This window comes from Nannobrachium achirus (assembly GCF_963921795.1).
Source record: "Nannobrachium achirus genome assembly, chromosome: 3".
Taxonomy (NCBI): domain Eukaryota; kingdom Metazoa; phylum Chordata; class Actinopteri; order Myctophiformes; family Myctophidae; genus Nannobrachium; species Nannobrachium achirus.
This window is the reverse complement of record NC_137812.1, coordinates 53,749,321-53,762,373: the sequence shown is the minus strand read 5'-3', so window position 1 is coordinate 53,762,373 and position 13,053 is coordinate 53,749,321. Positions and strand designations below refer to the sequence as shown.

The 13,053-nt window shown below is 41.9% G+C and overlaps 1 protein-coding gene across 1 annotated transcript in view; it reads left to right on the top strand.

Moving 5' to 3' along the window:
* Positions 1 to 869: 869 nt before the first annotated feature.
* Positions 870 to 13,053, top strand: part of arhgef38 (Rho guanine nucleotide exchange factor (GEF) 38) — a gene marked incomplete at its 5' end in the record, with an annotated part of 20,261 nt that continues 8,077 nt past the window's right edge. Inside the window, 9 exons of the mRNA XM_080721386.1 lie at positions 870 to 1,071; positions 7,893 to 8,077; positions 8,908 to 9,025; positions 9,153 to 9,300; positions 9,416 to 9,433; positions 9,658 to 9,857; positions 10,353 to 10,474; positions 11,597 to 11,701; positions 12,824 to 12,943. Of these exons, the coding sequence (XP_080577512.1) occupies positions 870 to 1,071; positions 7,893 to 8,077; positions 8,908 to 9,025; positions 9,153 to 9,300; positions 9,416 to 9,433; positions 9,658 to 9,857; positions 10,353 to 10,474; positions 11,597 to 11,701; positions 12,824 to 12,943 (1,218 nt within the window). The remainder of the gene's footprint in view (positions 1,072 to 7,892; positions 8,078 to 8,907; positions 9,026 to 9,152; positions 9,301 to 9,415; positions 9,434 to 9,657; positions 9,858 to 10,352; positions 10,475 to 11,596; positions 11,702 to 12,823; positions 12,944 to 13,053) is intronic.

Sequence of the window (13,053 nt, the reverse complement as noted above, 5' to 3'; positions counted from 1 at the left end):
CTACTAAACTACTGTCCGTCCTAGAGTTCAGAGTTCATTTATAGTAGCCCTGGATGCATGTCCAGTCCAACAGGAAAGATAAATAAATGGTAACTTATTAAGCAGGGCTTTGTTGATAAAAACATACACATCTCATTTGATGAGGCCTACTTTTTCCACCACTGGCCTCTTGAGAACATTAGTGAGATGATAGCCCCTAGGTGTATCATTCTCGCTCTGTCTGTCTGTCTGTCTGTCTGTCTGTCTGTCTGTCTGTCTGTCTGTCTGTCTGTCTGTCTGTCTGTGAGTGTGAGTTAGTGTGTGTGGGTGTGTGTCTCTCTCTCTCTCTCTCTCTCTCTCTCTCTCTCTCTCGCGCTCTCTCTCTCTCTCTCTCTCTCTCTCTCTCTCTCTCTCTCTCTCTCTCTCTCTCTCTCTCTCTGCCTTTCTTTCTCTCGTGTTATCTGCTTCTCTTTCTCGTTATGGTCTCTCTGTCCCTCTGTCTCTCTCTTTTTCTCTCCCTGTCCCTGTCGCTCTCTGTCTGTGTTTGTCTCTCCCTTTCTCTTTTTTCTCTCCCTGTCCCTCTCTGTCTGTCCCTGCAACAGTGTTATTAGAGATAAGGCATACTGTATCGTTACACTGAAGAGGGGGGGAGTGGTCTCACAGCTCTCCTGTGACAGGTGGAATCAGGTAGAGGGAGGAGCTAGCGTACCTGTGCAGAACTAGCACAGTCACTTTCTACTGCGAACAGTGCACCTGTTAAACTTCCCAGCCATTCTCTGTCCCTTTCCCTCTCCTCCCCTCTCTCTCTCTCTCGTCTTTCCCTCTTTTATCCTCATTACCTTGTCTGTCCAACGGAACAATTAAGGGACAGTCAGGGAGCAACCTTCACCATGGATTCCAAGGAGGTGGCTGGAGGAAATGAGAAAGAGAAGGATAAAGTGATAAAGAGGAGGCACAGGCCAGTGTTTCTGCGCTACCTGGAGAGGAGGAGGACGGACACCATCGTGGCTGAGGACAAGGGTGACTTCAACCTGGGGACGCTGGTGAGGAGGAGTCAGTCGGACAAGACCGAGTACAGCGCTAAACTTAAAGGTACAACCCTCCTGTTAATAACTTCCCCGTAGAGTTACAGATATGGTAACTACTGTATCTATACACACATATGAGTCAAAAAGGCCCCCATTCCCAAAAAGTCAGATTAAGCAACAAAAGAAGAAAAAAAAATCACTATTGAATGTTAATGTATACTTGTGTCCTCAACAATTCACTTGCAAATATAATTTTAGAGGGCCGGGTCAGCATGTGCATCAGTGTCTTTTTTTTTATTCCGCAATGAACATGAAGTATATATATTTTAAATGAATATTCAGTATAGCATAGACCTACAGTATATCCATAGATTCAAAATCAGAATGCGACTCTCAAAGGAAAAATATTCAGAGAGCTGGTTCATACATACTGTACTGTAGCCTATAGTACTATGTACACACACTCTCTCTCTCTTTCTCTCTCCTTCACCCCCACACACATAAACACACACACACACACACACACACGGGCACACACGCACACACACGGGCACACACACACACACACACACACACATGCACACACGCACGCGCACGCATGCACGCACACACGCACGCACACACACACACCCACACACACACACACACACACAGATACACGCACGCATGCACGCACGCACGCACGCACACACACACACGCACACACACACACGCACACACACACACACACACACACACACACACACACACACACACACACACACACACACACACACACACACACACACACACACACACTGTTCTACTGTTGCTGGATGCTGGGCACCTGTTGTGTTGCTATGTGTTGAACAGCAGATATTCCCAGAGGGATGAGGTCACATATGCAAACCGTGTAAACCTGGGCTCCAGCCCAGCTAGTAAACAAGCCCTACAGCAAGTAATATACCATGAGGGATTACGTAAATGGTCTTTAATTACCAACCCTTTGAATTCGTCAACTAGTTTCAAGGGGGTTTGGTTGTTCACATGCCAACATGAAAAAAATGTTGCCTGATTTGAAAAAGATGATATGAATGAATATGAAGTCATATGTTTAGAATGGGTTACCGGTAGGTCGTAAAAGGGGAACCACTTCATTTTCTAACGCGCTTCATTATCCCACACAGTTCATAATTCGTCCGTCACATTTGCTTACAACATGCGAGTGACAGAGGCCAATATTTCTGAGAAACTGGACATACCTGTCACATTTAGTTTTGCACTGTCAGTGACTAGGAATGCGGTGCTTCAGGCAAACCAGCTCACATCACTGTGTTAGAAAGGAGGGTTACTACAGCAGATTAACTGCAGTATGGAGACATTCCTGTGTCACCTGTTCCCTGCCTCCTTCTACTATGAACAATAACTGCTACATATTTTAATGCTTAGTGGTACTTAAAGGTAGGTTAAGTGATGTTCTTTTGTTAAAAACGGTCTCTATATTCTCTATATTCTGATACTCATTGCTATAGAGCGTTTGTTCAGTAACTGGAGCCTCCCTGTCTCTCCATCTCTTTAGTAAACAGAAAATGCATTTTCAGGTCGGGATACCTATTCTATCCAATCAGTAGACAGAACCTGTCTTGCACAGAATGCAGATTAAACAAGTGGAAGTGATGATGGCACTAAGAAATGAGCTGGAACGCTATGAAATTGAGGCTGATAAAGTGGTACCCTTTCCTGGTTGGCTGAAAAAGTTCAACCTACAAGAACATTTATTTTCTGTTTATTAAAGAGCTGGAGAGACGAGGGCCTCTGTAACTGAACAAACACTCTGTAGCAATGAATGCTATCAGAATATAACGCTTTAACCTTTTAACAACAAATCTCTTTCTAAACTCAAGTCGGTCAATACACACTATTGCACCAGCAGCCTGCATCATGGCTTTACAAAACACACAGGGTTGTTTTCAGTAAACCATTTACCTCCCCCGCCCACCAGCCGTCTACCACCCGTCTACCACCGCCCTGCTTTGAAGAAGGACTTTAACCTCACTCCCCATGCAGCATTACATATTTACAGGTGTATTACAATGGCAAATATTGACATAATGATGACTTCACTGAAAGAGGAAACATGAGTTGCTGCTGAACACAGAGTTCTCATCTGTCTGTCAAACAGGTTGGTTGACCAGAGACGCCATGGCAACCAGACGCTGTGTCCACTAACTAGACAGCAGAGTCTGATGCTGATGTCATTTCTGCGCCTCACTGTATCCCAACATTACATATAAATGATATGATGCTATTGACCAAAGTAATAGTAGCCTAATTGTCTCCACCAGCCGAAGGCTTGGGGGAGAGTATGTTTTCCCCTTCGTCCGTCCGTCCGTGCGTCCGTCCGTCCGTCCGTGTGTCCGTCCGTGTGTCCTCACAGTTTGTGTGCAGCTAATCTCAGTCGCCGTTGGCCCGGTCGCTGCCAAAGTGAGCACACACATTCCCTGGATGCCAATCTAGAACCTCTGCCCTAAATTTTTCAAATGGGCCTTTTCTAGCGCCACCTAGTGGCCGATGTTCACAAAACACATTTCTGTGCACTACTCTTACAGATTTAGTCAAAAAATCCTACAAATCGGTAGGCAGCATCTCGACAGTCATGTGATCGACACAGATCTGTCCGATTTTGCATATTCCATCCGGATTGGCTAAGATTGGCTTCCAAAGTTTGTAGGATTGAGCCGTTTTGAACAAAATGCCTCAAATCCCAAACGCAAAGTGCAATTATCATGAAATCGCGCACACACGTTCCCACTAGGCCGAGGAAGAAAAGCCACTTAATTTTTTTTAAATCAGCCTCATGGTGTAACAGGCCGATTTGTGGTTTTACCTATAACTCCACCGATTAGTTTCAAACTTTGTAAGCGCACTCCCTAGAGGCTAAGGATAAACCTTTGCCCTGCATTTTTCACACCACCCTTTTATAGCGCCACCTTTGGACCGACTTATGTAAAACACATTTTTGGATATTACTCCTTGAGATTTTATCCAAAAATCACGCAAATCGGTACACAGTATCTCTATAGTCATGTGATCAAGTCCGATCCGTCTGATATTTCATATTCCATCCTGATTGGCTAATATTAGCTTCCAAAGTTTGCAGGATTGCTCCGTTTTTGAACAAAATGCTTCAAATCATCAACGCAGCTTGCGATTACCGTGAAATTTGCCACACATATTCCCACTAGGTCAAGGAACAAAAGCTACCTTTTTTCACATTGGCCTGTTATAGCGCCACCAGCAGGTAGCCTTTAGCAAAACAATTTTTTGGAACACAATGCTTCAAATCATGCATGCAGCGTCCGATTTCCATGAAAGATCTATGGTGAAGAACATATGCCACCCTTTTTACATTGGCCTATTATACAGTAGCACCACCAGGACACACAGCCTGGTGGAGACCTGTGCTCGGAAGAGCACTGCTTCTAGTTTGGTATGGGTTTACCCTTAATAATTGGATGGTGCGTGCGTGCGTGCGTGCGTGCGTGCGTGCGTGTGTGAGTGTGTGTGTGCAGGCACATATGCAAGCTCCCATCCATATGTACTTGTTTATTAAGTTGCGTTTTTATTTTTATTTTATCAGAACAGGTGAAGGCTATAAATAGGGCAAATAGGTAGGACACCTCAAAACAATACACATGTACACTTGTATCTATTACCTGATCAAAATCATTGAAGAATATTCATCATTAACGATAGCATGCTTTACATTAGGAATTTTCTCAATGATAAAATCCTATTGTGCTCTTAGCGTAGAGGGCATGGTTTGGAGTCTCATTTGTCCTGGTGTGGATATATGATATGTAAGGCCTTGTATTTCTGGGTCCTTCCGTTAGATCCCTTTCAATGGTCTGAACAGTGAAAGGGCCTGTATCCACTTTCATGGGAACTCCTGCACTGGCAACCACACCACACAACACCACACCACACCACACATAATGACAGCAAACAGGAGAGTTTAGCTTAGACACTCACAAAGTGGATCTGTCCTTCACTGAGATGTGAGCGATGAGTTATTATATTGTGATAGCACTTTTAGACATTTAGTTGATTGTTTCCCATAGTGCCCAGAAAATATTCCTGTTAGAAAAATCACAAGTGTGATTTTCTGTGAATAGCCCTTAATATCCTACTAGAAAATTAAGAAATCTCTGTCTGTGAACGCTGTCTGTTCCGCATTCTTCTCCTCACGTCCTCAGCGGCTTGAGCAGTTGGTTGTGGTAATCATTCATTGTCCGTCTGTCACACCCACTGCACGCGCCAACAGGATTAAATGAGCAGCACTTCTCTCCAAAAGCTTAACTATGCATATCAAGTGCATAACCCAAAGGTCTGCATATAGTTTGGATGCACACATCATCGGTATCGACTACTACGACTAGTATTATATGAATCCGCAAATAATCTATAAGAAAGAAAAAATAAATATGGCATAGGGTTGGAATTTATCCCATATATGTAAATGGATGTTGCCATTCAAACTCTTCACATTGTGCGCACAAGAAGCCATCATTATACCTCTCCACAACTCTAATGACTCTTCTCACGGGTGGAGGTTTTCACTTCAGCTCAAGGGTTTCTTTACCAATGAAAGGACATGTATTTATATGATACTTCCTGACACAATTTTGAACAATAAGGTGCATTTTTATACCTTTATATTTGTTAATAGTTTCAGAGGTGATATGAAGGCAAATGTGGGAATGATTATTACCATGTTTTCACTACAGTGCCAGTAAATTACCTGCAATTATTTTTAATTCTGGTTGGGATGCCTTCAGCTCAGTTACTGCACCCACTGACATGGTCCTTTTGAGATTGTGAGGACCCAGGTTCGAATTAGACTTGTGTCTCTCCTCTTTCTCTGCCCTCAGTTTCTGGTCTCTCACACTCTCTTATCTAAATAAAACAGAAAACAGAAAAGATAAACAATTAAGCTAAAACAGCAGTGACATATGTGATGGAGCAGAGTAACCCTCTTATCACAAATGTGTCTTTAAATATGTTGTAAATAGGGCTATTGCCTGCTCTCAATTTGATTGCGTTCGGGTTTGTGTGTGTGTGTGTGTGTGTGTGTGTGTGTGTGTGTGTGTGTGTGTGTGTGTGCGCGTGTGCGTGTGCGTGCACGTGCGTGTGTACACAGGTAACTTCACTTGAGCATGCAACAGTGTCTGCTTGTGTGTCCTTGCATAATAAGTGAATGGTTATTGTGTCAAGTCACACCCCAAACCAATCCACCGCAACCGCACACATGCACGCACGCACGCACGCACACACGCACACACACACATACACGCACACCGGTCGTTTCCCAGCTGTAGCAGATGGAATGGCCATACAGACTGTAGCATTACATCACCTCAACGATTAGTTCCGTAACTTCCGTAACCTGACACTGGCCTCGTGACATTCTCCCTTCCTCTCCTCCGTCCATTCTCTCTCTCTCTCTCTCTTGCACACACATACACGCAAACACACGCGCACACACACACACACGCACGCACGCACACACACACACACAAACATGCACGCACGCACACACACACACACACACACACACACACACACACACACACACACAAACCCCCGGGAGGAAATAGTGATGTGTTGAAGAAGATTAGGAAGCACCCCCAGTCCTTCTCCTAGACACTGTGGTCGTGCTGCTGCTTCGCCGCGCATCGCCTCACCTGCCATGCAAAGTGCAGAGCAGCCGGTGAGACTGATTAGGCTGCGGGGCGATAAAAAAAATAGAGAAATAATAAAAATTGAGGAGAGAACCTGACTGGCATGTTAAGTGGGGCCTGCTGGCGCTGAGTCAAAAACAATTAGATAACTGTGAAATACCAGTGTGGCTGCTCGGAAGTGTTCAGGCGACCTATCTGGCAGAAAATGTAATATGTTTCCTTGAACATGGGCAGCCACAGGGCCAGTGTGTGTTCTAACTAACTGTTATGCATATGTGTTAAATTGACGAAACGCTGCGAAATGTGTGCTGTTTTAATAATGTGAATTTATAATAACAAGTAGGAGTAAAAATAGGTTAACTGTCTTTGCTCTTTAATACTGTTAAACAACATTCGTGCTACTGGGAGAAAGTTGGCTTAATCCACATTTACAAAATATGTTTTTTCTCCAATAAACAAATATTCAACAAAGCAGTATATTGTGTCTGTAAAAAAAGAAGAAAAATAAATCTAATTAGGACCAAGTTATTATAATAAATAAAGCAATAAATAATCATTGATTCAGCTGTGCTTGGGGTCTCAGCCAATCAGTGCACAGACCATATCCTCCATTAGTACGAGCACACTGGTTCAATTTCAACCTTCTCTCCTCCTCCTTTTTTTTGTATTCATTTGATACAAGTATGTGTTTTATGTGGAACCCCAAGAAGACTAGCTTGTTGCTATGTCACCAGCTAATGAGGATCCCTAATACATTTAAAATCATTTTCAATCTCTTTCCTTGTTTACTGTCTCACTAGTCACTGACCTTTCTGAAATAAAGTATGTGAAAATATGAAATAAATGTAAAAATAATTAAAAATAAATACATAATCATTGCTTCAGTGAGACGATGCCTGCCAATCTTTCTATGGGTACTTACCTCATGGCAAAGCCCATTATGAAATATGCAATTTAAATGCAGCATTGCAGAAAAGCCTCATGCATTGTCAATGAGAGATGTTAACTTAAACTCATAGATTTATCGTTAGTCGTAAAGGGCTGTCCACAAGAATTTGAACTATGGCATCCACACTGATGAACAATAATGTTATGTAAACACGTTGAACAAGTGTGATGTGATGAACATGACATCCTTACGTTTCATCTCTCCTCATCCCCTCAGAGAAAATGGCACCCCACGATTTGTCTTCCCCCTCTTCACCGGCTCTGGAGCCCCCGGAAATTCGTCGGAGGAAGATGACCCGTAGGTCAAAGGTCATTGAGGAGCTGGTGCAAACAGAGAGGGATTTCCTCACAGACATGGAGCTGTGCATCAGAGAGGTGGTCAAACCCCTAAGAGAAAAACAGGTACAATTGGACTTGCATCATGAAATCGAACAGTGAAACAGTGTGTCTAAAAAATTATCTATCTTCTGCTATCTCTCCCAAGTGTTATTCAAAGTTCAAAAAATTATAAAACTTATAGCCAAGAAGATGGAGTGTCGAAACCGGTCGGTGTTAGTGGCCTTTTATTGGATTTTTAATATGTATTTAATTTTTAATATCTAAATAAAGGCTTTTTAGCTGTTCCTTCCTCGTGAGTGTGCTTGAAGAGTTTCCCTTGATGGGACCCTTTTCGAGCACCTCAAACACCAAAGGACTGGAGGTATCACCCTGCTGCTAAACCTCTGAAGCACTCGGCTCATCTTGTTCCATTGTTCAAAAAAAATATTTTTTTAATAGCATTGGTAGTATTAGTCAGGATTTGTAAATCCTAGTCACATCCTTGGACCATAAGACATGGAAAAAATCACACCCGTGTGAACTGAGCGGTGGTCCCCCCCCCCCCCCCCCCCCCCTTCCCCCCTGTGTGTGTGTGTGTGTGTGTGTGTGTGCGTGTGTGTGTGTGTGTGTGTGTGTGCCTGGTCTGGCCTGGCCTGAACAACAGCGCCCCTCCCTTAACATGTGTGGTCAGAAAAGGTTACTGCAGGCTACAGACAGACAGACAGACACGCAGACAGACAGACAGACAGACAGACAGACAGACCCACACACACGGCCACGTATAGGAGCGTTGTGACCACCGCTCAAAAACAGCACAAGAAAAGCAGTAATCGCCGTTTGCCTTTGTTAAGAGCAGATTTGGAGCATTTAAGTTGCATGTACTGGTATTTTACAATGGTATTTGTTCCTGTAAGGTGGTGGATGTTGACCGTCTCTTCACCAACATGGAGACAGTGTGTGAGGTCTCTGCAGCTCTGCTCCACAGACTGCAGCAGGCCACTGCAGAACCTGACCCAGAAGCAGTACTCATAGGTAACTGGCAGCCACAGATATTTCAACTCCCATTCATTCACTATATCAATTGGCGAAACAATATATTGTATCACTGTGCGTGCAAGTAAAGTAGCGTAAAGTTAAACTTTACATTTTCATTTTTAAGGAGACATTTTCATTCATGCTAAGGCTGCTGTGGAGGATGTGTATAAGATTTATTGCTACCATCATGATGACGCCAACCAGTCACTTAAATCCTATGAGAAAGAGGAAGAGATAAAGGAACATTTCACCACGTGTGTTTTAGCACTTAAGTAAGTGCAGTGATCTCTTTCATACTTTTTCCATATAATACTGAACTTGTAATTTAAAGTGTACTGTATCTAGTGTCCCTTTAACCCTTTACATTATCTTTCTTTTGTCTTGCAGGAAAATATATGACCAAGAGTAAGTACTGTCACATTTCATGTCAGTTTTGTGCTTTTGAGGTGTATTGCATTTTTTAACCCCCTTCTAAGATTACAAGCATATACCTCTTTTTTATTGTTTTGTTAAGCTTATGCCTTTTTTTTAGCTCTATGTTTTGTATAATTTATGCTCCAAACATATATCAATTTCATATTTCCTGCATGAAGTTGTAAGGTCATTTTGTAACCGTAACTACTGTCTAGAGGGAAGCCCAACCTGCTGGACATGGGGTCACTTATCATCAAGCCAGTCCAGAGGGTCATGAAGTACCCGCTGCTGTTGCAGGAACTGTGGCAGGCCACACCTGATGACCACCCTGACAACCGGCCTCTACAGGAGGCCTTCACCGCTGCCAAGATCATCAATGTCAACATTAATGAGCTCAAAAGACGGAAAGACTTAGGTGAGAACTACATCGAACACACATAGCAATTGTTAGCTCCTGTAGTTCTGTCCATGTACAATAAAGCATAACCATCACCACCTATAATATTGTCCCTATTGCCAGATCAATTCACTGATTTACAGTACTTTAAAAGATTTTAGGCTGGAACTTCAGTGGTAACCTACCGGTATGTTATTCCTTTGTTATTCCGTGGTTTGCATACTCTCACATCATGGCTGGGCAGCCTGTATGTTTACATTATGTAACTAACTAGCTTGCAAACATTATCTAGCGCCTAATGAATCGCTATTCGTGTTAGCTATTATATGTTACATATTTTACTGTCATTATTGACAACAAGGCAGGCGTACAATGGGTATACTCTGACAATGGGTACAACGAGGATCGCATAACTGGGTGGGACATGCATTCCTAACTTCCCGAGCAGGCCACACCGGTCTAGTCTTATCCTTTTCATTTCACACCAAATGTTTTTTTGGTTCCATTTCCCAGTCATGAAGTACAAGAGGTCAGACGACAGGGGCAAACTGAACAAGTTCAACATCCACTCCATCCGAAAGAAGGGTGACAGGTTTACTGGATTCCTCAAGATTCTCACTGGTGTTGAACCACAGGTAAAATACACTGGTTCCAGTACTAGCCACATTTACTGTAGTTAGAGCAGGGATCTTCAAGTGTTTTCAGGCCAAGGACCCCTTAGTTGAGAGAGAGATGAAGCAGGGACCCCCACAACCCATAGATACCATATAGTTTCATTGTTTGACGGCACAATCATCAGTGTATTTTGGATGCATGTCAATTTCTGTTTTCAGATATTTAACCACTTGAACTGTCAATACTTAATAAACTTGACCTTTCACTCTGTACTTAGTCTGCTCTTTTTCTCCTCTACAGTCTACTACGCCAAACCTCTTTGCCAAAAATAGAGAGATATGTTGGAAATAACTGGGACTAGGACTAGGGCTTCAATATCCCTTGAATGTTTTAGTGTTTGTGAGATATTGGCTTTATTTAGTTTGGTAAATGGTCTTGATCCAAAGCCTGCTACATTCACCCATTCACAAACCATGCAAGGCGCCAACCTGCTCAATGGGATCAGTTAGGCGTTCAGTGTCCTGCTACAAAGAGAGGGAACAGATGGCCACTCTGCCTCCTGAACCACAAGCAGCCCCTATTGGATAGTTGGCGGGTTCAGCAAATACCTGAAATGTAAATGTAATCCTATATTAAAATTGCCTAGAGGGAGGGTGTACCGTGGACTACAGTCATAAACTTGGCACAAACGCTGTTAGAGGAGTAGTTCACCCCCAAAATGACTTTTTTTTCTATTGATTAGTCACACCATGGGGACTTGAGTTCAATAATATTTTTTTGTATGTGTCTCAGTCCTAAGACAAAAAATGTATTATAGTAAATTTACCCCCACTGATTCTGGATGGGGACCCAAATGCATGGGCCTGGATGGGGACCCAAATACAAGGCCCTGTAAATGTAAATTTACTTCACCCTTGACCCTAAATTTACCCTCATTGATATTAATGCTTTAAATGGCCATACTGTAACTCGGTGACCATTGCTCTGATCAGCGCAATATACTGTAGGGCTGGATTTGAAGGCCTGAAATCTAGTATTTATAAAAGGGATGCAGGATCTAATCACATGCTGCTGGAAAGGTCAGTATTTGTTAGCACAGTGGAGTGAATGGCGCGTTAAACGTTGACCCTTGTTTCTGTTAGGTGAGGGACGAAGTGTTTGATAAGGAGGAGAAGTTTTTCCGGAGTCTAGAGAAAGCTGTGAGACTGCTGTTCAAGAACGTCAACTGTTACCTACAACACACCCAGGTCAGTCACTGTGGAGTACATGGGATAAATGTATCATCTCTCTTCCTGAAATTCCCAGAAAGAGTGTAAAAGGCCATGTCTCCTCTACTGGAAAACCAACCATCCTCCACTTCCAACCACAAACTCAACACATGAGATGGTTTAGTTTTAGTTTATTTGAACACTCACATTTTTACATTGTCATACATCCACTTAGTCATTGTTACATGTGATCAAAAGGAATAGGCTGAAGCTGAAAGCTTGTAGAAGCCTATCCTACTTATTCAAGGAGTAAAATACAGTGATTAGTTATAGGAATGTTTGAAATTCAAGGATGCATCGGCCTCATAGCAGATATGAGAATAAAAAAATAAAAAAAATAAATGGAAAATTAAGAAAAGGGAAAAAACATGTTGGAAGAATTTCCATATACATCAACACTAGCAATTCAGGAATCAGAAATATGTTATAAGAGTATACGATTTTACCTTCTGGTGATAATGAAATAAATGAATAGAATAATCTACTTTTTTTTCTCAAAAAAAATGTAATTAAATAAATGGAGATAAAGGAAACATGATAAAAGGATAAGTGCAATAATAATAATAACTGAAAAGGAAACATGATAGAATGAATGTACTTTTTTTTTTTTTTTAACTGTTTGATTCATAATAATTTAGAAGTGTTTAGGATTTAAGGATACATCAGCCTAATAGCAGGTAAGAGAAAATTAAGAAAAGAAAAGAGAAACAAACAGAACTAATAATATGGGTAATAATAATAATCATAATAATAATAATAAGTGTAATAATAAATGGAGGTGAAACATGATAGAGTGAATGTAGTTTTTTTTTTCTAGGTTTGTGTCCATGATTACGCATTGTCCATGATATTTTCCAGGTTAATTCAGTTGTGGCCTCCCTTTTGTTACGCTTCAGTTCAATTATGGTTACAGTACGTGCACATCCACTTTGCTGGGCAAAGCCCGTGTTTTGCATTCTTTATCTGAGTCAGTTTGACATTTTTCTGTAGTAGAGTTGGCGCAGTGTTTTGGCTACAGGGTTATCAAGCGGCATCAAACATACAAGTTGCATTGTTTTCATGAATGTTGCTTTTTGGTTCTTGTCTCATCCTTTTGTGCAGGAGATGGTGTCTGTAGCCATCCAGGATGCTCACGACCTGGAGAACATCGTTAAGGATCCTCAAAAGATTTATACCAATGGCTTATTGCACAAGAACAGCATTGATCCATATAAGCACTTTGTAAGTACCAATCTGGTTTGGTGATTTCATTTACAGCACCCTCTGTCAATACTTTAATATAGGATGCATGAAGTGTAATAAAACAATTAAGATCAAAATATTTAAACTAA